The 19,319-nt window shown below is 45.1% G+C and overlaps 2 protein-coding genes across 12 annotated transcripts in view; one reads left to right on the forward strand and one right to left on the reverse strand.

Moving 5' to 3' along the window:
* Window positions 1-10,284, forward strand: part of Snrk (SNF related kinase) — a 47,686-nt gene extending 37,402 nt beyond the window's left edge. For all 11 annotated transcript variants that reach the window (XM_076844248.2, XM_076844274.2, XM_076844279.2 and 8 more), the window contains 3 exons: window positions 681-893; window positions 3,827-3,961; window positions 6,465-10,284. In XM_076844248.2, the coding sequence (XP_076700363.1) occupies window positions 681-893; window positions 3,827-3,961; window positions 6,465-7,683 (1,567 nt within the window). In that variant the 3' untranslated portion in view covers window positions 7,684-10,284. The remainder of the gene's footprint in view (window positions 1-680; window positions 894-3,826; window positions 3,962-6,464) is intronic.
* A 7,886-nt stretch (window positions 10,285-18,170) lies between these two features.
* Window positions 18,171-19,319, reverse strand: part of Ano10 (anoctamin 10) — a 185,226-nt gene continuing 184,077 nt past the window's right edge. The window contains exon 13 of the mRNA XM_076844307.2: window positions 18,171-18,772. Within this exon, the coding sequence (XP_076700422.1) occupies window positions 18,704-18,772 (69 nt within the window). The 3' untranslated portion in view covers window positions 18,171-18,703. The remainder of the gene's footprint in view (window positions 18,773-19,319) is intronic.

The raw sequence follows: 19,319 nt of genomic DNA on the forward strand, positions 1-19,319 counted from the left end.
TAGTTGCTAAGTATTTCTTGGTTTTGTTTGTTTGTTTTCTTACTAACAAAATGCTTTAAACAAGATATATTTCTTTCTTTTTTGGGGGGTGGATTCATCTTAGGGTCTCACCAAGTTGCTTAGTGCCTCACTTTTGCTGAGGCTGTCTTTGAACTCGCGATCCTCCTGCCTCAGCTATCCCAATACAACCCCAATGCATCCTGAGCTGCTGGGATTACAAGTGTGCACCAACGCACCCAGCTAACAAAATATATTTCTAAAAATACATTCCATGGTATTTAGTTGTTTTCATCAGGAGGGTCATTCATTCTTCCTGAGAAAGAAGTTGGTTAGTGTACTCTATTTTGTTTTTCATTGATAATCATTGTGTCTGGTTCTGATATTTCATTAAGCCATATTATTATTATTCAGGAGCAGATTTTGGTATCTAGCATTAGATGGTAGAGAAACTATATTTGTGTGTTTGGCTTACTTATCATTATATCTGGAGGTCATGATTTTTTATTTTATAAATATAATGACACTAAATTTTCACTATTCCCATCTTTGCCCCTTCTACCACTAGGGACCTAATTAAATTTATGGTGTGGATATAGGAAATAATTATTATTAATAAAATAATTTGCCACCTTAATCTTGTAAGCAGTGTGCTTTAACAATGGATGTACCTTCCTTTCCAGCTTAATCACACGAATGCTACAAAGAGATCCCAAGAGGAGGGCCTCTCTAGAAGAAATCGAAAACCATCCATGGCTTCAGGGAGTGGACCCTTCACCAGCCACAAAGTATAACATACCCCTTGTGTCATACAAAAATCTCTCTGAAGAGGAGCACAACAGTATCATTCAGCGCATGGTGCTTGGGGACATAGCGGATCGAGATGCCATTGTTGAGTATGTCAATGCTTATCAATACACAGGGGACCACAGCTTTAGGATTCCCAGAATGGGCTTCCTTCGTTATTCTTCAGAGCCTTCAGATACTGTGTATTGGATAGAGTTCTAGTTAATAGGAATTGTCATTTACCTCTAGCATTCCTGGTCCAGTGTTTCACACAGATGGTCAAGTAAACAAAACTGGGTGGCGGTGGTGGTGAGTGCTATGGCCTTTCTGACTTTCTGTGGGGTATATTGGGATAGCTTGTTTTGTGTCTCAGTATGAACCCTGTCTGTAGATGTACTCCTCTTCATTCTTGTGTCTCCTGCTGGTCCCCATAGTGAGTAGGGAGACCAGGAAGCACCATGAGCTTAGACTGACTAAATCGGGGGTTGGTAAATGCATATTATTAAAAGTAAAGTTTTATTCAACCACAGCTATAGCCATTAGTTTGGCACTATCTTCTTAGTTTGGCTGTCTATCTTCTTCAGAGTCCTTGCTGCAGCAACCTGGAACCTGCAAGTTATGCAAGTTGTTAATTAAAGCCAAAGCCTTTTTTTTTGCAGGGGATGGGGCTGATATTGGGATGGAACCCAGGGCATTGTTCATGCTAGGCAAGTGCTCCCCTAGGTTCATCTTCAAAGTTAGTTTTCAATAACCTGAGCAGTTTGAAATCAAGGAAAATGCAGATTAAAGATGCACTTGCTTTGTTCTAATGATGAGTAATTTTTATAAAAAGTACAGACTAAATACATGCAGCATTTCTATAAATGAAAAGTCAAAAATTATTTAATGTATTGAAAGATAGTGAGTATGAGGAAAAGAGGATATAACCTGGGAGGCAAAAAAGATGTTCTCTTCAGGGTTTCTTGTGGCCTTACCATGAGATCTAACCCATCACCTTGATCTAGTGGAGAAGAGGCCCCAGGCTGACCCACAGCCACTGCCATGTGTTGGCCATTTGCGGGTGCACCAGCAGTAGACTAGTCTCTAAGAAGGGTGGGGTCTGTATAAGGGACATATCTTAAGGGTGAGTTTTTTCCTCCTTCTTTCAATACTGGGCATTGAAACCAAGGGGCACTCTTCCACTGAACTGCATCCCTAACCCTTTTTATTTTTTTAACTTTGAGACAGGGTCTTACTAAGTTGCCTAGGTTGGCCTCGAATTTACAGTCCTCCTCCTTCAGCCTCTAGAGTAGCTGGGATTATAGATATGTACCACCATGAGGGTATTTTTAGTATACTGGAAAAGGGATATACAAAAATAAACCCAGGTTCTCAGTTTAAGTACAAATATCTACAGATTGCCAAAGTATATCATGAGTCTTCATAGATCAACCCATAGCTACTAAGATGACTTAAGCAGAGAAGAGAACGTTTTGCCATTTCTGCTGTGGACAATCACTTTAGGAATGTGTAGAAAATGATTTTTTATTTTGAATGGGTAAAAGCTGTTTGTTTCTTCCTGAATTGGCCCAGTGTTCTTAACTTAAATACAAATAAGCATACATAGTTGTGTCATATAGAACTATTTAATTAATCATGTAAATTTTGTTTAAATTCAAAGGGGATGTAAGTTTAAATGGTTCAGGTAGCTGCAGTTTGCCCATTCACTAGCTTCCCAAGCATAGCAGGAGCTGGGAAACCCAAGGTCACTTACTACTTTCTAAGTGAGTCTTACTTCTTGTCAGCTGCTCATGTTATGGAGAAGCTACTCATTCTGAGGGCAAGCCCTGAGACTTATAGTATATCCCCTGAACACTGCTAACTGCCGCCTTTGGCACTCAGCTGAAAAAACAACTCTGAGAAGTCATTCTGCCCCCTGAATTTCACCTTGGCCTCTTCCTTTCTGGCCCTGCCCTGCCCTGCTGTGCCCCGTCCCACCCCCCTTTGGCTGTTTCTCCTTCTCCCCTGCATATTTTATAAAAAGTGATCTTAGAATCATTTCTTTCTTAAAGTGTTCATTGTCTTTTTTCGCTAAATGCAAAGTCTCTGAAAATCATAGTTACATCTTTTTGGAACTTGTAGGCGTTTTCTGAAACACATTCATGGTATGCCCATGACAGGCCAGCCACAGGAAAGCAGACAGACCATGTACCTTGTTTGACATGGTGCCCCAGTACCTAGCCAGCACAGTGCCTGCGCAGATGAGGTACTCTGCAAGCATTACCATTTAAACAGATGAGTAAATAAAATAAATAAAATATATTGGTTTTATTTAAAGAAGAGGTCAGTGACATACTTTCAATTAATTGATGGTAGCAATTCTGTAATACCTAAAATGCTAATAAGCATAGAGTATAAAAATAACATTTCCTAATTTTTTTGATACTAGCATTGCAGTGCACATTCATGTAACACAAACTTTGTCTTCATTTTGGTTTTTTTGGTACCAGGGATTGAACTCAGTGGCACTTGAACACTGAGCCACATCCCCAGCCCTATTTTGAGACATTTAAAGACAGGGTCTCACTGAGTTGCTTACGACCTCACTAAGTTCCTCAGGTTGGCTTTGAACTTGCGATCCTCCTGCCTCAGCCTTCTGAGCTACTGGGATTACAGGGGTGTACTACCACCCCCAGCTTCATTTTGTTCTTTTAATGGAAGCAAATAGGCAGTTTAACAAATATACTACATACAAGTTAAATTTTCAAATAATGTTTATGTTCTTAGAAGTACCATTACTTTTTCTTATGGATCTGAAACTGACATCCAACCCAGCTGCTATCTGCAGTTTGTTTTTTCTCCCACTGAAAATGAATATTTTTATGCAGTTGTTTTTTAGACTTTCAAGAGTGACCTAATTTATTTGTTTTTCTGGTTTACATTTTGCATACTTTTAAAGCTTCCCAAATGAATTTCATTTGCTTGTACTTTTGTGTTTTTTTCTAATTCTTATTAAAAAAAGCCTATCTCTAGCTTATGTTTGTTCTCATCTCGTTTTTCTCAGAGCACTGGAAACCAACAGGTATAACCACATCACGGCCACTTACTTCTTGCTTGCTGAAAGGATCCTGAGAGAAAAGCAAGAAAAAGAAATACAAACTAGATCTGCCAGCCCTAGCAATATCAAGGCCCAGTTTAGGTGAGAAAAATGTCTTCACTGATTTTAGTAAGTTACGTTTTGAAATAGTGAACTATTTTGTGTGAATGTTTCCTATCTCTAGGGTGAGAGGGTCTTAACAGTGATGGCAGCCTCATTGGAGAGGGCAGACCTGGGCTGCTAGGGGCAGCTGAGGTCTTGGTTCTCTCATCACCAGCTGCTTCCCTTCTTGGGCTCAGTGGGGGATAGTGGGGGTAGGTAGCTGTTGGAGAAACAGCCTCTAGCCAGTATGTCTGCTAGTTGTTTTCATTAAATTCTTTCAAATCTGACATGTGTTGCTTTCTTAAGTTTTTATCCCAGGAACAATGTTGAATTTTCCCTCGTCTTTTTTTTTTTTTTTTTTTAAAGAGAGAGAAAATTTTTTAATATTTATATTTTAGTTTTCGGTGAACACAACATCTTTATTTTTATGTGGTGCTGAGGATCAAACCCAGCGCCCCGCGCGTGCCAGGCAAGCACATTACCTCTTGAGCCACATCCCCAGCCCTTCCCTCTTTTTTTTGAAATAAATTTTAAAGATACATAGGGTATTTTTGTGCCATCTATGCTATCTCAGGATTTTAGGTATTGGGCAGTCAGATCAGCTAGTCAATTCATCAGCTGCTTGACTTTTCTGTGATGTAGTTGCCTAATCTGTGAAATGGGTATAGTACTATTTACTTATTGGGATTGTAGTGAGGGGTAAACAAATGACTATACATTAAGGTCTAAGACCAGGCTCTTTGTTTGCTCCCATTGTTAGAACTGTCTGATCACCACTTTCATCTTTAATAAAGTAGTTCCACCAGGCTTTGTAGTTTGCAGAATGAAGCATAGACTGAGGGGGTTAATAATCATGATATCATCCAAGGTTGCTGTCCTCAAGTCTGTGTAAATTTAGACAGGTGTCTCTGTGGCTTGATTTCTTCATCTGTTAAAAGGTGGATAAATAATAGCATTGAGTTGTTGTGGACTTCAGTGAATTAATCTTGCATGGCTCTTGTAGCACTGACTGGCTTCTAGTAAACACACAGTCATGTGAACTCCATTCAAGATTAATTTGTAATTTTTTTTTTAGCAGTTTTGCGTTGTCTTTGAGATGATTTTTCTCCCATTGCTGTGTCTTTAAAGATTACTTACTTAGTTTTACAGTGTTGAGTGCAGATTTGTACTCAATATGTGAGTTGTTTAATGTTTTGATTATCTCACATTAACAGCCATTGGTTGAGGAACACCTTTTGAGGACACTGCCCTCTACAGCTGAGGCACTTATCCTTGTTTCTAGGTGTGGACTCTCAGGGTGGATTTTGGCTTTAAGTTGGAGGAAGGAAAGCCATCCACCCGTGTGTGGTCTGTATCTTATTCTCACATTGATTGACCGCAGTTCATAAAGTACCTCATGTGCCACCACAGGGAGTTGCTCAGTGTGTGCTGGGGTATCTGAGCAGCTGCTCAGGTTTGGAATAGCTCCACTGTGCAGGGCCACACGGCCCACAGAGCTTGTATGATTGTGTCGATGGAAGATGACTTTTCCAGAGATGCTCTTGATCTTGAAGATATTATTAAACACTCACCTGTTACAAAGTACCTGCAGTGGCTCTGAAAGATAGCTTACTTCCTCCTTGAAGGGTAGGATGAGGCTCTGAGGTCGGGGTAAGGATGTCTGTTGTAAAATCCCTAGGCAGTATTTTAAAGTTATAGATTTAATTGGGTTTTATTTTTAGGCTACAAAAATTGGTGTGAAATGAAAATGTCACAGTGTGAAAATGACTGTTTTAAATGTCTCTGGCATCTACTATTCCTCTGGGCAGAGAGGACAGTTGAGAATTGAAACATGTTTTTTCAAAACAGAGGCTAGAGAGCCTCATTTCGTAAGTTCTCTTTGTCCACCAGGCAATGTTCTCATCATTTAGGTGACTTCAAATCAAAGAATAAAATCAAAGTTTAAATAATAAGTCAGTTTTTCTATCTAGTACACTTGTGTGGACATCCCAAAATGTGCTTATTTACACTTAGTGTTTTTTATTGGAGAGGAGATGCACATATGCGAATTATACTTCACCTTTAAACTATTTCCATTTATTTGTATTAATGCTCAGCTTTTGCCCCATCATGTAAAATCAGTACTGGGAATTCGAGGTGAATCTTTTCTAGCAATAATGTAACTTTAAAGGAACAAAGTACATGTGCTGTTCAAGTTTTGAAAAGCTTGTGCTTTCTCAAGAGATTTATCTTGTAGCATAAAACTTTTATGTAGATGCAGTTGGTCTTTGCCCCATTTTCTTTCCTGATGCCTATGATGAAGTTGCCCTTTGTCCATGTTTCAAATGATGTTTGCCCTTCTGGCATCCTTGCTGATGTTTGCAGATGTGAAATGGGTTTTCAAGGCTCCTGCTGCTTTTCCGTTTCAAGTGTGTAGATTTTGTCCCAGTAAGTTTTCATAATGTCCCTTACTAATTTGTGCATGTGACTCCATGGCTCTTTTCTTTTCCCATCTGTTACACAGGCAGTCATGGCCAACCAAAATCGATGTACCCCAGGACCTTGAGGATGACCTCACGGCTACACCTTTGTCCCATGCGACTGTTCCCCAGTCTCCTGCGCGGGCTGCTGACAATGTCCTTAATGGCCACAGGAGCAAAGGCCTGTGTGATTCAGCGAAGAAAGATGACCTGCAGGAGTTGGCTGGACCAGCACTCTCCACGGTGCCACCCACAACCTTAAAACCCACCGCCAGTGGGCGGAAGTGTCTGTTTAGGGTGGAGGAAGATGAGGAGGAGGATGAAGAGGATAAGAAACCCATGTCCCTCTCAACACAAGTGGTTCTGCGCCGTAAGCCCTCAGTGACCAACCGTCTGACATCTAGGAAGAGTGCTCCTGTCCTCAACCAGATATTTGAAGAAGGGGAATCCGATGATGAATTTGACATGGATGAGAATCTGCCTCCCAAGTTGAGCAGGTTAAAGATGAACATTGCTTCCCCTGGGACTGTCCACAAACGCTACCACCGGAGGAAAAGTCAGGGCCGGGGCTCCAGCTGCAGTAGTTCAGAAACCAGTGACGATGATTCTGAAAGCCGGAGGCGCCTGGATAAAGATAGTGGATTCACCTACTCTTGGCACCGCCGGGATAGCAGTGAGGGCCCCCCTGGCAGCGAGGGGGATGGCGGGGGCCAGAGCAAGCCAAGCAATGGCAGTGGAGGGGTGGACAAGGCCAGCCCCAGTGAGAACAATGCTGGTGGGGGCAGCCCCTCCAGTGGCTCTGGTGGCAACCCCACCAACACATCAGGCAGCACGCGCCGCTGTGCTGGCCCCAGCAACTCCATGCAGCTGGCCTCGCGCAGTGCGGGGGAGCTCGTGGAGAGCCTCAAACTCATGAGCCTCTGCCTCGGCTCCCAGCTTCACGGCAGCACCAAGTACATTATTGATCCCCAGAAGGGCTTGTCGTTTTCCAGTGTGAAGGTCCAGGAAAAGTCCACATGGAAAATGTGCATCAGCTCCACAGGGAATGCAGGGCAGGCCCCCGCAGTGGGCAGTATAAAGTTTTTCTCTGACCACATGGCAGATACCACCACTGAATTGGAACGAATAAAGAACAGGAACCTGAAAAATAACGTGCTCCAGCTACCTCTGTGTGAAAAGACCATCTCTGTGAACATTCAGCGGAACCCTAAGGAGGGGCTGCTGTGTGCCTCCAGCCAGGCCAGCTGCTGCCACGTCATCTGACTGCGGCCCACTGACCACTGGCACACCTCCTGCTCAGAGCCGCAAAGACCGGCTCACTTCACTGTTTCCTTTCTGTTTTACTCTTTGAAAGTGGGTGTTCTGAGCAATTATTTATCACCTTTTCGTTTGTTCTCCTGATGCTGTGACAATGCATGGTCTTTGTGCATGCTGCTAGACTCTCTTCTTTCCCAGCCGAAAAGTCTACTGTGTAATTTTTACATTCATAATTTTAATGTGGATGATCAGGATTCAATTAAAATGTATCTTTGGAACCTAACGTAAATGGAGCACTTAGAAATTTGATGTTCTGCACTTAACCTAGAGCGAGAAAATGCTTTTGTTTCCTTGTAAAAAAAAAAAAAAAATCTAAATTCCTGTCCTGACCTTCTGTGATACGGAAACTCCGTGCTCTGAGGCACACTGTGGTGTCTGAGACAGAACCAAAGCAATAACGTGGTGAAGCCGACAGGCCTGGGCGATGCTGCCCAGCTGCCCAGGGCCTGTGCAGAGCAGAGGACAGCAAGCATCTGCACTGAGAACCTTAGAACTATGATTTAAACATACTCACACCTGTTTGTCTTAAGCTATAGTGTGGAAAAAAAAGTTTGGGCTCTTAAAATTTAACTGAAGAAGATTTTCTTGTTTTTGTAATAGGTGAGATAAAGTACTTAGATTTGTAAGGCAGCTTCCCCTGTAGTGATGAATTACAAGCAGACAATCTTTTGTAATGTGACAAAGTGAATTAATGTCTTAACTCTACTTATAGAGTTTATGTCTGTCTAACAGAACAGAAAGATGCTCTGTGTAAATTCCTTCCTGTAGGGCACGCTGCAGGGAATCCTTCAAAATCATATCGATAGAAGAAACTGGAGGGCCTAGTACAGAAGCAGAGGTGCACACACATGTTGGCAAGTCAAAACTCGTAAATTAAAACAAGTAAGTTTTGTTTTTTAGGAATTTGTTAACTAGGTTGTCTCTTTTGTTAATTCCATTCCATTCCATCCTTTGGCTCAGCTAGCTATGAAAATTGGCTGATTAAAAGTATACATGAAAGGGTAAAATTCACACAGCAAACAAAAATGCACAAAGCCTGCTTTGTAACTACCCCCTGTAAGTGTTTCCCTTTGCCTTCCTGCCATTTCCTGCCAAACAATAATCAAAGAACTCTTGCTTTAAACTATTCCTGTATAAATACTACTTTGACCAGATAATCATCTCTCCTGGTATTCTTTCTTGTAGGATGCAATATGTTGCAGATTGTGAATTTTAGAAGGAGCCAGATCTATTTTTTCATGCTATGTCCGGGGGGGTCTTAGAAACAGTGCTTATCAACGTTGGTGATAGGATGTGACTGGGCTGTGGGCCCTTCCCCTCCTGTCTTGGCTCCAGGTGAGGAACTGAGATGCATCTGGTCACGTACTTGAGAGAGTGGGCAGAGCACCAAAGAGCTGCATTACGTTGGTCATGGTTTCTTCAAGTACTACTCAACTGACTCTGCTACTTTAGGAATAATATATTTTACTCAGAACTCTGAACTTCACAGTATATCTAACTATACTAAGTAAAATGATACTTAAAATGCTTAATTTACTTTCTAGACCTAGGCTAGCTAGATACGTTTTAAGCTACAGCTCTAGTTCATTGTGATATTTATCATTGAAAGCTATGAAAATAGATGTGTGGGTGAAGCCATAGAACATATTTGCTTGAAACTTTTGAGCAGGGATCATATAAAGGGCCAGAAATAAGATGTGTGGTTCACATAGATCGTGAGCGTAACATCTGTATTAAACGTAGGAGAGAAGTTTATAAAGGGCATTGGCAATAAACTCTTTGTTGCAGCTGTTTTCCAAGTAATGTAAATACTTTTTTCCTGTGATTATGTATAGCCTTGGAATGGCACCTTTTAACTAACCCACATGTGTTTGGTTTTCAATGGTTTTTTATATCCAGATGTATATATGGTGCTCACTTTAGGATCAGCAGTGTTGACCATTTATGCTGCATAGCTGTATTATAGCCTTATTAGTTGTGTGTGGTTGGGTGACCCTCTGGGTATACAGCTGTCGTCTGAGTGTTGTCTAACTCATTTGTTGATAAGTGAATGATTGTGCATGTGTTGTATGTCATAGTATGTCGTCACATAAAAGGGAGGGAGCGGAAAACCATTACATTAAGATAATATTGGACCAAACTACTTACTTGCGCTAAACAGTTACTTGTACCCCTTAACCTGTCTTCAAAAGTTGCATATAGTTACAGTAGTGTATATTAAATATTGTGGGAAAACAGTTAGTCTTGTATTTTTCTGTATGTGTGTATATACATATAATTATGTACTTCTGGCAATTCTATCTGTATTTAAAGATGTGACAATCTTGACACCGATTTTAAGACTAGCCGTGAGACTGAATTACAAAGATGATATCCCTACCAAGTGAAAACTGATGTGTGTTAAGAGGGTACAGAATTATCAACTGATTTGGTCAGTTGCTTCCAATTCTGGTTGATTTTCCTCATTGTGTAAACATTGGCAGGTATGTGACAAATGGGAAAATAACCCAAATAATAAAGTGACATATTGGTGTTCAGCAATATAAACTGTGTCCCGTGTCGTGTTTTTTTCTCATGAATTCAGCTTTGTGTTTTCCCAGCCTAGCCCACTTATACCCATCTTCCCAATATTTCCCTAAATCTCCATCACCAGATGTGCCTCAAAAAATAGTCAAGATGACCATTCTTGCTTTAAACTCAGGACCACCAATACCAAGTGGGTGCTAGGGTTGCCTATTAAACCTTGTTTCTCCATTTGATCTGCTTTCTTTACTTGGCTGACTGGTCACCATGCTCCCTGATAACTGGACAAACTGAAGCAATTAGCACTTCTGCAAGCGTCCACTTTCCTCCTCCCATGTGTGTCGGCATGCTCTGCCCTTCCTCTGTTTGTGTGATTCCAGCATAGACCCTGTCCCCCTGGCAGCCACAACTGCTCTAGCCATTCTTTCCTGTCCCTTGTGTCATCAATCTTTGCTTCTCTACTAGACCATTCCTAATAGGAAACAACAAAGCAAACATGACTTTATCTCCCTCTTAAAATTTGTTCTCTCTTTAGCTATTGACACATTTCTCTATTCCTGTCCTTCAGTCAAGCCCATCTGAGCAGATAGACACTTGCGCTGTCACACCACCAAAACTGCTTTGCCAAAGGTAAACAGTAACCTCCGAATGCAAAGTCTGTGGTCAATTTTTAAAAACATCTTTATTAGCAATAAAAAGGGATAGGATATACAAGAGATGAATGTGCTATTGTAAACAGTCTTTAGAAGATGAATCACAGAGACTTGAATGAAGAACAGGAGGAAGTCACTGGGGATGTGACATAGAAGTGAATTCTAGGCACAGAGACAACAAGTGCAAAGTATTCCTAATACTTGAAAGGGTTAAAGACTGAAGATCCTTCCTCTAGTCCAGGAGTCTACAAACTAAAGCTTTGTTGCTGACAACTCTGTTAATAAAGTTTTATTAGAACACACAAACCAGCTTTATTGAAGTAGAATTCACATATCACAGAATTGGCCAGTTTAAAATATACACTTGAGTAGGTTTGAGAACACTCACTGATTTTATGCAACCATTACCATAATCCTGCAGTCTTTTAGTCCACCTGCTCCTCAACTGCTGAGCTGGGATGATCCAAGCTTCACTTTTCCCTTCTCTGCACTCAGTCTTGAGCTTATTCAGGCTAACACCTATATGCTAACAGAACCCCCGAAATATACTTAGTCCAGATCTTTCTCAACACCAAAATTCAGCTATCCATTTGCTCTACTTGGATGTGTCTAATAAGTATCTCGGTATTCACAGGCCCAAAGCCCTTGGTCATCTCTCTGAAATTCTTCATCACACAGTGTTCTTCAGCTCATTAAATAGCACCTCCAAACCTTTATTTGTTTTCGACCAGTGAAAAGTCTTGGTGTCATTCTACACTCTTTTATCTTAACATCCAATCCATGAGCAAATCTTATTTGCCATTTAAAAGTTGAACCTTACTGCCTCCACTGACACCATTTGTCCTTGACCATCATCACACGTGGACAACTATGTCTCTTACAGAACTTCTCTGTTTTTGCCCTTCCCTTTCTGTTACCTGTTATCTGTTCTCCATTCAGCAGTACAAATGATCATTTAAAAAAATAAATCATGATAACATAAGTTTTGAAAGGTGTTTAATTTCCAAATAATCAGGGATTCTCTATGCAAGTTTCTGTTACTTCTAATTCTGCTTTGGTCAGACTTTTTTTTTTTTTAAGAATTTTAGTTTTAAATTTTTTTTTTTTTTTTTTTTTAAGAATTTAAACATTCAACTACCATACGTGAGGCACTGGGTTCGATCCTCAGCACCACATACAAACAAAGATGTTGTGCCCGCCAAAAAAACTAAAAAATAAATATTAAAAAATTCTCTCTCTCTCTCTCTCTCTCTCTCTGTCACTCTCTCTTTAAAAAATAAATATTAAAGAAAAAGAATTTAAGTCTTTTGAAATGTTATGAAACTTATTTTGTGGTGCACCATATGGCTATCTTGGTGAATGTTTTGTGAATTCTGGACAAGTGCTATTGGATCTTCTACTCATGCCATTTAGTTCCAAGTTGGTAATGTCCAGGTTGTCTATATTTTGACTTATTCACTACCTCATCATTTCAGTTCTTGAGAGAGGAGTGTTAAAACATTCAACTATTTCTCCTTTTTGTTCTATCAGTTTTATTTCATAAAATTTGAAACCCTGTTAATACACATTCAACGTGATGTCCTTTTGAAGAATTGGCCCCTTTCATCAAGAGTATGGAGTCTTGTGGTTCAGTGGTAGAGCACTTGCTTAGCATGTGTGAGGCTCTGGGTTCAATTTCTCAGCACCACATAAAAATAAATGAATGAAATAAAGGTCCATCAACCGCTAAAATAAATAAGTGTATATATGTTTGTGTGTGTGTGTGTGTGTGTGTGTGTATATATATATATATATATATATATAGAGAGAGAGAGAGAGAGAGAGAGAGAGAGAGAGAGAGAGAGTCTCTCTTTCCTTCATCCCTGGCAATTTATTTGTTCTGTGAGCTACTTTACCTGATACTGACATAGCCACTTCAACTTCCTTTTGACTTGTTTTTTTTTTTCCACATATTTACCTTTACCCTCTGTCTTTAAAATTGTTTTTTTGTTGTTTTTTTTAGATAGCATAGAGTTGGCATTTGGTTTTTTATCTACTTTACAAATCTTTGCCTTTTATTGAAGTGTTTAGACCAATTTGTTTACTGTAATTATCAGATAGTTGAATTTAAACCTATGCATCTCTTTAGTTGTTTTCTATTTATTTCATCTGCTCTTTCTTTTCCTTAACTGAGTACTCTCCCCACCCACCCATTTCATCTCCACTATTGGCTGTACCATTTTTCTTTTCTTTTTTTAAAAGAAATTGCTGTAGTAGGATTGAATATATATATATATATATATATATATATATATATATATATATATATATATATATATATATATATATATATATATATATTTGGGGTAGGTACCAAAGATTGATCTCAGGGGCACTCGACCACAGAGTCACATTCCCCAGCCCTATTTTGTATGTTATTTAGAGACAGGTTCTCACTGAGTTGTTTAGTGCCTCGCTTTTTGCCAGTGCTGGCTTTGAATTCACGATCCTCCTGCCTCAGCCTCCCAAGCCACTGGGATTACAGACATGTTCCACCATGCCTGGAGTCAATATCTATCTTAATGTATCACAGTATGTCTTAAAATGATCTTTGTGTAGAACATAAAACCTTACAACTGTAGATGCTTCCATTTCCTTCTGCTGTTCCTTGTACTATCATTTTGTCTTTACCTATGTATACATATTTTCATTTTAATAATTTTCAAGAGCTTCAACTTGGGGAAAGCATTTTACTTATTATCATTTCTAGCATGCTTCATTTCTTTGTGTAGGTCCACATCTTGGAATTTTCTTCTGCCTTTAGAACATTATTAAACATTTTTATGGTGCAGTTCTGCTGGCAATACGATCTGCCAGCTTTTGCTCAGATGAAAAAAAAACATACGTTTACTTCATTTGTGAAGGATATTTTTATTGGGTATAAAATTCTAGGTTGACCTTTTTTTTACTCTAGTGCTGGACATGGTGAATTTTATATTGTTGTTGAAAGTTGCATTTTGTTGTATTCAGGAAGAGTTTCATGTTTCATATACGTTACTTGAAATAAGTTGGATCCTTTTGGGTCTTGTCTTTAAACTGCTGGAGCAGTTCAGAGTAGCCTTTGGGACTAATTTGGCCCACTCCTGAGGCAATACCTCTCTAAAGATTTAAAAAAAAAAAACAAACCTCTAAAGATTCTCTTACAGTCTAAGATCCTCCCACTATGGCTGGAACACAAACTGCCCAGCCTTACCTAAGTGCTGAGTATGGTTCAGCCAACTGCTTTCCTGTAGTACTTTCTTCAGTCTCAGCTAGATTTCTTATGTAGAATGCTGACCAATAGGAAGCCAAAGATGAGATTTTTGGAGCTGACTCACTCTGCAGCTCCCTCCTCTGTGGCTACTGTGTCCTGCAGGTTTTATCTACATCAATTTTCCTGAAGCAAACTTGGTCTGTTCCACTCAGCAAAACCACCTGGCTTTATGGGGGCTGCCCGCCCCTGTCTTCTGGCAGCTGCCTCCAGGCAGGAGCTTGGGGCCCCCAGAGTGCACATTTGTTTCCCTGCTCTCAGGGCGACAGTCCTATGTGATCTGTCACCCAGTGTCTGAAAACTATGGCTTCAAAATATATTATTTGATTTTCTATTAAGGGTCAGAGGGCCAGTTAGGTTCCTCTGATTCCATCATGGCCAGAAACACAAGTCTAAATCATAGGTCACTTCCCTGCTCTGGCTGCGGTGACCTCTGTCAGTCCTTAAACAGGCCCATCCTGATGCAGGCTTGGCTGGGCCCCTGGGGTAGCTTGCAAGCACCTCACCTTTGACTCATGGAGAGCTGGGATAATTAGCTCTCCACACCTGTCCCTGGTCACAAGAATGACCCTCTCATTGGGAAGGAAGGGTGCTCCCAGGCTGGAGGCAGAAGCTTGAGGACACAGCTGCCCTGGTGAGGGGCCAAGCCCTTCCTCCAGGTCCTGCAGATCCCTGGAGGTTGATAGGTGCCCTTCTCCTCAAGTCCCTTTTGGGCAGGGCATGGAGGCTTGGGGGGAGGGCAGGGCATGGACACCTGAAGGGAGGGCAGGGCCACATCATCTGGTGTTGGCTGAGGCACCGCATCAGGCACTGTTCTTATAGAACCCAGGGGTTCTGAAAAAGTGGGGACCAGCTGGGACACCATGACCCTTGACCTGTGGCCTCTGACCTTTCTCCTAGCTATCAGCTTCCTGCTGGGAGAAGGCAGAGGCTGGGGACTGAGGGCTCATGGGCTGGGGAGGGGAAGCTGCAGGCAGAGGGGCCATTGAGGGTGGCAAGCATCATCTTGGCGGGTGGTGAAGGACAGGTGGGTGGACTAGGGTTGGGGAGAGTGTGCCACGCTGTCATGAGGACTGTGGGTTACTCAAGCCTGTGTGTCTCCAGTTCCTAAGACAAGGGCAGAGTGTGAGTGCCACGAGCCCCTGGCCACAGAGTCGCGGATCCCTGGACACTTGCCCCTTGTTTCCTCCTAGAAGCTATTAACAGAAAGCTCTGTTCTGAGTTTCTGAACTGCCAATGGGGTGGGGGGTGTGTGACTGTGTGGCCATGGGGAGGGGGAGAGAGGCCCGCTGGCAGAGACCCCCAACAAACCCAGAAACTGTTGGCAGAGGCCCAGCCTGACCTGGGGGCACCCGTTGACCTCTGGCATGGTTCTTCAGTGGCCTGGAGAGGAGGACAGGCCTCCTTCGTGGTGTGAGTGCTCCCCCCAGGAGGTGCTCAGTGTGTGGGTGGCACTGAACGTCTGAGTGGGAAGACTGAGCTGGGGACTGACCTGGGCCTGAGGCCACCCAACAACCTGTGAGACTTGGCAAGTCCGCATCTCAGGGCCCATGGGAGGTGAGTGCAGGGTGAGGGTGACGGAGGAACCTTGGCTGCTCTCCCTGCCGCGCAGAGAGCGGAGCTCCAGGCATGGCCACTGTGAGGTGGGGTGGTGTCTGGGCAGAGGAGCCGAGCGGGGCCCTGGAGCATCCGGCCCTCAGGAGCCCTGGGTGTGCGAAGCGGGGTTGCTGGGGAAGCAGCGGGTCCCAGAGGCATTTCCACCTAATGGGGGTTGCGTTTGCAGGGAGCTGTGTCACAGCCTGGTGGGAAGCAGGACGGGCTTGTGCACGAGAATCAAGCCCACGTGCCTCCCTTGGGCCTGGGCTCTCCCTGGGTGGCTCTTTTCCCATGACCTGCACCACAGTGTCCCTCCCACTGCCCTCTGCAAAACCTGTGGGGAAGGCCCTGGCTGGGGTCCCTCTCGTGTCTCGCAGTGTGGGCAGATCCTCCCCACTCTGGGCCTCAAGCACTCTCCGTGCAGAGTTTGGACTTGGGTTCCAAAGCCTCTTCCAGCCCTGTGCCCCCCTGATCTATGCAGGGCTGCCACTGTCGTCCTGTGCCTTTTCCTAACCAGGCTGGGGCGGGTGTCTCGGGTTCTGGGTTGCCATTTGTACTTGGGGAGCAGGTGTCTCAGCTCTTGGCTACTCTGTGGAGGGAGGTGGACCATACAATCTGTGGTGGCATCCTCAGGGGTCAGGAGGAGCAGAGGGTGTGGCTCACTGCAGGGGCTTAAGATGGCACGACTGAGGTGGTCTGGGGGCACCCGCCATGGTTGCAGGGCAGCGGTGCAGCTGAGATTTGAGGGCTGTGATGAGGCAGGATGAAGTGAGGCCAGGAGGCAGGTGAGGCGAGGGGTTCTGGGTGGAGAAGCTGAGCAAAGGGAACAGGAGGTGGCCCAGCGCCAACCTGCACATCGTCCTCAATTCAGCTGAGGGCTGCAGCACATGGAGCAGTGATGTTGCCCCATCCCAACTCTTCCACTGTGCCACAGAACCGCTGAGCACCTGCCATGGGCTAGATGCCACCTGTTCCTAGTGTGGGTGACACAGAGAGTACTGGCCACTACTCCAGCCCTCTGGAAGCCTAGGAGACCAATGCAGCCTCTCCTTCCCACCAGCCTCCCTCTCCACAGCCTGCCTGGTTCCCACATCCACCATTTCCGGTGGCCTTGTGCCCGGGGCTGGCCCAGTGCAGGGTCCTGGTTCATGCTTAGGCTTAGGTAGGTGGTGCCGAGGGGAGGAGGGAGGCTCCCGGGAACAACAGCCCTGAGTGCAGGATGCCAGAGGCCCGGCCTGGGGGGAGGCTGCAGCTGTGACGGCAGCTGCCAGCTGAGCCTTCGGATTCACATCTGAGCACTCGGGACCCACTGCTTTACAACCAGCTGCACCCACGCGACTGGTACCCAAAGCTGGGCCCTGGCGCAGACCAGGGGCTGGGGTCAAGGACCCACTTGAACTCTCTCCTTTCCCAGTGGTTACAGGTGCCCAGGCTGGGACAGGAGGATCTTGGGGTCACAGGGCTCAGACATATGTTGATGACAGTCATTCACTGGCTTCTTAAAACATGAGCCTGATCCGTAAAGTTCTGTCAAACACTAAACTAGCACTGAAAAATTAGGCTTTGAAGAGCCTCATCCCAGCAAGGAAGGGGCAAGATCACTTAAAGTGTCCCTGCTGGAAAATATCAGTCTGGGAGGACCCAGCCAAGCCAGCAGGGCAGCAGGCAGGGACAGAGCTGGGGCTTCCAGAACAAGTGATGCTGGAATCAGCTTGAAGGGAGGAGGGAATCGAGGGAGCCGGACCCCATCACCCAGGAAGCACGTCATCCCCTCCCTGTTCTCCCCTCTTCTCCAGGTGGGTTAGGGATCTGTGGCTTCCTGACTCCAAGCGCCGAAGGTCTGCAGTTTTGGCTCTGAGGCAGCAGGTGTGGAGGGGAGGGGTTGCCTGAGCTGCCTGCTTCATGAGGCAGGATGGCAGGAGCCAGGCCCTCCCTCAGAGGGTGGTCCTCGGCCACGGGAGACACGGCTTATGTGTCTGGAGGGCCACACTCCTGTGGGACTCCAGGTGGGACTCTTGAGCCTGTGAATAACGGGCAGCCCTGTGCACACAGCCAGGGAGAAGGACAGCACCACCAGGCAAGGACGTCTCCTCCCTGTAGGTTCAAGGCCCATGCCAGGGTGCCAGAAGTGGCAGCTGGCCCCTGGCCTGGCAGCGTGTGCATACTGTACACACAAAAACAGCCCCTGGGCCTTGGTGGGCTCCCTCGGGGCCGGCACCAGCTCCCCAGGCCTGGCCCTGGCTGCAAGCTCAGGCCCGGCCTCCACCTTGCCCACCTCTCACCACTCTACCTTTAAGGACCTGACCCAGGTCTAGTTTCAGGATAGAGCAGGTCAGGCCATTTCTGTCCCTGTCTGGGAAGGGAAGTAGGAGTCAGAGGGCAGGCTGCCTTTAATAGCTCAGTTCTATGGTTTTTTTGACAAAAGGTCTGTTAACATATTGCAAAACAGAATCAGGAAGGAGGCCTGGGAGTAGGAAACACGACCCTCTCTCAACTGATGCTCGGCAGGACCAGACAGCACGGCTAGGATCAGCTGGGTAGGCACATGCCTCAACCCAGTGCCCTGCCACAAGTCCTGGTGGGGTCATGAGTGACTGGCACTCACTGTGAGGGTCATTAGAGGGCTGGTGACTCAGCTGTGGCGAGGCTCAAGGGCAACAGTGGCTCTGCAGCAGAGTGAGGCAGCTGGACGGGCATGTGGGGCCAAGAGAGGGGCAGGGCGGGCAGGGCCAAGGGTCCTGGCTGCCCTTTTCTACCCCTGAGCCAGGGCACTGCAGCGTGAGGACCTGCCACGTGGGGGCCACTCCACATGGCCAAGCAGTGGGTCTGGGTTCAGGTGCACGGTGCTGCTTGTTGTCTCCCAACGCAGGCCTCGGTGGACGGGGCAGCCGGGCGTGCTGGGCGCTCAGGCTGCCTTCTCTTTTATATCTTCCCTCGGTTCCTCCTTCAGGTTCTCAGCCACAAGCTTCATTTGCTGTTGAGAGGACACAGGACACGGGATGAGCCCCACAAGCCTAAGCGGAGGCCCCTATGTGGTGGCAGATGCCCCCGCTCTCCGTGGAGGCCCAGGCAGTGACTTCAAACCCGGGGAAGAGATGACCCTGACGCTGCCCATGGCTTACAAGTCCCTGGGTCTGGCTCTGAAGAGAAAGGGGACAAAGGCTGTGTTGCACAAGCCACGGGGCAGCAGGGACTTTCAGGTCATGTTCTCTTCCCTGCATGACGTGGAGGGACAGGCCCAGGAGAGGACAGGCACTGACATGGGGCCAAGTCCTCTCCCTTCCCCACAAGCTGAGTGACCTCGGCAGCTGGACCTTGCTGAGTCTGTTTCCACAGTGACAGCAACGCAGTGCGCACGAAAGCCCTGGTCCAGAGCAGTGGCTCCAAGGCCTCAGACACTCTACCAGTCCTTTGTCCCTCCCGCCACAGATCCACCTGCACCCCCATCTGGCTACATCCTCACTGGGAACACCTTGAGACGTCTCCCCGAAGGCGAGGCCAGGAAGAAGGTGCTCTCCTGG

This window comes from Callospermophilus lateralis, chromosome 1 (genome assembly GCF_048772815.1).
Source record: "Callospermophilus lateralis isolate mCalLat2 chromosome 1, mCalLat2.hap1, whole genome shotgun sequence".
NCBI lineage: Eukaryota > Metazoa > Chordata > Mammalia > Rodentia > Sciuridae > Callospermophilus > Callospermophilus lateralis.